This window comes from Centruroides sculpturatus, unplaced genomic scaffold (assembly GCF_000671375.1).
Source record: "Centruroides sculpturatus isolate CEXI.00-Female unplaced genomic scaffold, Cexi_2.0 scaffold4016, whole genome shotgun sequence".
NCBI classification, from domain to species: Eukaryota; Metazoa; Arthropoda; class Arachnida; order Scorpiones; family Buthidae; genus Centruroides; species Centruroides sculpturatus.
The window spans coordinates 3,222-7,900 of record NW_019388463.1 but is presented as its reverse complement, the minus strand read 5'-3'; the positions used below and the strand labels follow the sequence as shown (position 1 = coordinate 7,900).

General features: G+C 34.1%; 1 protein-coding gene across 1 annotated transcript in view; it reads right to left on the bottom strand.

Annotated features, from left to right (window-relative positions):
• Positions 1-222: 222 nt before the first annotated feature.
• LOC111616949 (40S ribosomal protein S6-like) overlaps positions 223-4,679 on the bottom strand; it is a gene marked incomplete at its 5' end in the record, with an annotated part of 7,271 nt that continues 2,814 nt past the window's right edge. Inside the window, one exon of the mRNA XM_023358301.1 lies at positions 223-361. Coding sequence (XP_023214069.1) covers positions 290-361 — 72 coding nt within the window. The remainder of the gene's footprint in view (positions 362-4,679) is intronic.

Here is a 4,679-nt window from a genome sequence, read left to right as displayed (position 1 = left end):
AAGCCAATAAATTTATTATCACAGCTTGTTTACTGGTGAATATTGTGTATTAATACTACATATAGAATTTTGTATTGGATATTTTATGTACAGTATTGAAATTGTACTAATGCTTATAGCTATGCTTATAAGCATTAGTGCTTATACTTATGCTAAATAACTTATTTAGTATGTTTTATAACGATTCATTGATCACTTCTTGGTTAATAAAAAACGACAGCAAAATTCAGAATATTTATTTATTTTTCATTTTTTTGATAGAACTGTATTTTTTTATCATTAATCCAAATTAACTTTGACTGACAGTCCTACCGGCAGAGGAAGAACTTTCCCTCTGGGATGCTGAACGTCTCCTCCTTATTTNCCACAGGGTGAAAAGAGTTAAAAAAAAAAAAGTAACCACAAAAGCAGATATTAACAATATTATAAAAAAAAGCAATGTCAAAAATAGCATCGAATTTATTTTGATTTTGTGCGAGTATAATTTTTTTTATTGTCAACAATACAGTATTTTTTGTAATTATATATATTTAAATTCAATATTCATATTTTGAACTTTTTAAAAGGGGATATTAATTGCCCTTGTGGCCTGCTGAATACCTTAATTTCTAATTTGGCCCATTAAGAAAAATGGTTGGACAGGCCTGGTTTAGACACTCGATCGAGATAGAGAATATGAGTATTGATATATCAGTGTTTTTCTCATGGCACACTTCCACATATAATTAAATTTCCGTGGCAAAAATTTCTACGTAATAAATCACGTGATTTAAAGTTGTGTTTGTAAACATTCTATCCTCACATTACTTGCAACTTAACCTAATTCTTTTTGTGTATATTTCTGCGAATTAAATAAAACAGTATTGTTCCTTAAAATAGCAGCAGGTTACAATAATATTTATGTAAATGAAAATTATTAATTTAAATAAGAAAAGCAATTAACATTAAATTTTAATTTGCATTTAAAAGTGGCCTTATGATTGCCTTTAAAAACCTGCCTAACTTCCAGCTATTTCTAAGTCAAAGTAATTTGAAATAAATATGGACAATTATAAATAGGATCCTCTCGTGGCAAACTCAGGGGCGGATCTAGTTTTTCGGGGCCTAGGGCTTATTGAAGTCCAATGGGGTCCCATTTTTTGTAATACCAAATAATACTATAAATTATCATTATTATTAATTTATTTTTTACTGTATGATAAGTGCTCATTGTTAATGAAAAAGTATTAAAAATTTATGATAATTCAATTTTTGCGGGGCCTTGACACTTAGGACTTAAGCTCTATTAGTCCCTATGTAGATCCGCCCCTGGGCAAACCGGTTGAAAATCACTGTGAGAGAGTTTATAGACTTGGTAAGCGATCTCCAGGGTGGTGGAGACATATTTTGTAGCTTCTTTGACTATAAATATGTTTTTGATAAAAGGAAGAGCTAATAGACTTAAAGGTACGGGTATTTATATAAATGATGACAACCCGGATCAAATTACAGTGGCACTAAGGGCATTAAGATTGTTTGCTAAAGAGAAAAAAGAAGCTGGGACTAAATCAATTGTTTAATTAATTAATTAATTTAAAAAATACGGTAGTGATAATGGTGAAACGTGTCGTTATAACTATCAAGATAAATTAATGGAAAATGTAAGTACATTTTGACGTATTTCTGGTGTGAATTTACTGGTATTCTGTTATTCAGAATACCAGTAAACCAAAGGCATTTTTAGTCTTATATATCAAGCAATTTGAGTTGGTTTTTCTCTCGGAGACTTCGTGGAATGGTGATTTTAGGTAAGTATCGGCCGAAATTTCAGGATTATTTAATTTATCTATATGCCTGGATTTCTCGAAGAGGATTGATGGGTGGATAGCTTTTTTTTCTGTAAAAAAATGTAATTAATATTAAATATTAGTAATCTTTCAAAACTGTATCAATAATTAAGAAAAATTTAACGAGCAGGTTCTGACTTTTGTATTTATTTACTGGCATAAAAATTATTGGATGGAAATTTTGTCCAGATTGAAACTTGCTATAGAGGATAAGGAAGTTGTTATTTGCGGAGACTAATTCTAGAATTGGCCTGTGCCTAATTTACATAATCTCGCGAGGGCCAATCCCTCACGATCTAGGCATTGTCTAGAGGTGCCCAAATAATATCTAAATACTACCCAAAAGCGACCGAAAAGTCACAGGTCGCAGCCGGAATACCAAAGGAAAAGACCACTACGAGCAGCCGAATTTACATAATCTCGTGGCGGCCCTCTCCACAACTGGCCAAAATACCCATAAAACAACAAATTCCTCGCGGGGGCAAAAGGTCAAACCTACGAAATACAGCAAAAACCGACGTTCCCAAACTCTTAATTTGCATAACGCCACATTCAAACTTCTCATTTGCATAATCACGCGTACTTATTACTTATGAATATCAATGGCTAAATCTATTTTGAAGGATACTTCATTTCAATTTGAAAGATATTTTTTACCGCAATCATTTAAAATTCTGCGAACGAAAGAATTTGATTATTTTAAACGGTAGTTTTGGGGACGAGTTTGGTGAATTTATTTTTGTTAGTTCTTGGGGTTCATCAGTAGTACACTTTAATTTGTTGAACAATATCTGACTTTCTTACAGATAATAGAACGGAATCGGATAATTTTCTGATCTGTTTTCATATAGTAGGCAATCATAGTAATGATTGTGTTATGCGCTGTACTCACTCTATGGGCAGGCATAATTATTTTGGAATAAGTACGAAATATAGATCAGCTTTTTTACAAAAATGGCAGTAGGCCTATATAGATGATCAAATTAATCTTGATGTTTTAAATAGACATTATTTTGGCGGGTAAGTAACTTGGCTTTGACAGTAAGTTAACTGTCAATTTTCTTGTTTTGATTGTGTCATTTTGCAATAGGGCATTAAACAAACTGAGGAAGATGACCACGTGTAATGAACCAGTGGATAAAAATTATCTTAAGTTCGATCGAATTTTATAAATTTATTCCTGATGTATTCGATCATAGTTTCTTGACTTGGTCCTTTCCAGCTAATTGGCGCATTAGTAAAATATTTCCTATTTTTAAAAAAGGATCACGTAATCGCTCCCAAAATTATCGTGGTATTTCTTTCTTGTCAGTTTTATCGAAGTTATTTGGGAGAATCTTGGTTAATAGATTGACAGTTTGGGCTTAGAATTTTGGAATATTTTCGGACTTTCAGATTGGTTTTCGTAAAGGTTTTTCGGCAGTGTATATTCTTTCCACGATTATTCAAAAAGAATTAAGAAACGTGGCAAAGTTTATGCCTTCTTTGTGGATCTCCACCAGTGCCGGCCCGAGGCAAGTTTTAGGATGGAGCGAGATCCTATTATGGCGCTCCCCTGGTTGCCCCTAATTTATACTCTTTAATTTTCTTTACCACTGAGGCGCCCCGTAGGACTTAGCGCCTGGAGCGGCTGCTCCGTTCGCCCTATCGGGACATTCCAATTTTCAACGCTGACCTCAACATTCGTTCCTTTTTTCAACGTTGAGGTAGCCCTATTGTCAGCGCTGACTCAACACACACAGCACTCAACAGACATGTTGACTGCTACTTTCCAATGAATTGTGGGTAATTGGTAAGACATTTGAATGGAATCCATCTTGTTGAGAATGGAATTATGGGAACTAATCACTTCGTACTGGAGTTGGAACGTCGTTGATGACGTCAAATTGTTGACTTCAACACTCAACACTCGCGTTGAAAATTGGAATGTCCCGTATGGTAGGGCCGGCTCTGATCTCCACTCTGCTTTTGATTTCCTGGATAGAAACCTTTTGTGGATGTACAGTAATCGAAAATTGTGGTTTATAGGAAAGGAGGTATGGGTTCTGTTAAAGAAAAGTGGTCTTAGAGAGGACGTAACATCGAGCTGGACCCTTAGTCTCGAGTTTTTCGTGTTATACTCAAACTGACGTCATCGTACTCACTCGTGTTACTATGACTCACATAATTGGTAGTCTCGAGTTAGACCCTACGAGCGAACTCGAAAGGAGAGCGGAAATACGTCACACTCACTTGGTTGTGTGTGTCGTTAAGCATGATGGGATTATTTACAATGCATCTGGGTTTGCGACCATAATGATTCGACCAATCAACTTAACTGTAACAAGTTGTAAACAAATCAACGTGAATTAGTTTACACGTGCTACAGTTAAAAGTTGTCTTATAGCAATATAATGCGCAGAAACAAAATTACTATTTTGTTTTTGCGTACTATATTTGTTTTATTTTAAAAAATAAGCGACGAACAAAAAGAAATATTAGTAACATATATAGAAAATAATAATAAAATGAACAGTGGAAAATTCGACAACAAATTTACAAGAAAAAGACATTTCGCTTTTTGGAATTACAGTAGAGCCTCGATTATCCGACCGCGTTCTAGTCGGAAAATTTCAAATGTCGGCTAGTGATGTGGCGCTACAATATTTGGCTACTTTAATATTATTTTTACGTGTTTTAGTTGGCAACACTCATTCGACCATGAAAGGGAGCCAGTATTTAAACGAGGCTTAATTTTCTAATTTTTAACGATACAATAGCGACGATTATTATTTAAAAAAAATTTTGTTAGGCTTAACATCGATGAAAATTCAACGCGAAGTAGGTTAATAGCGATATACTAATATACTAATT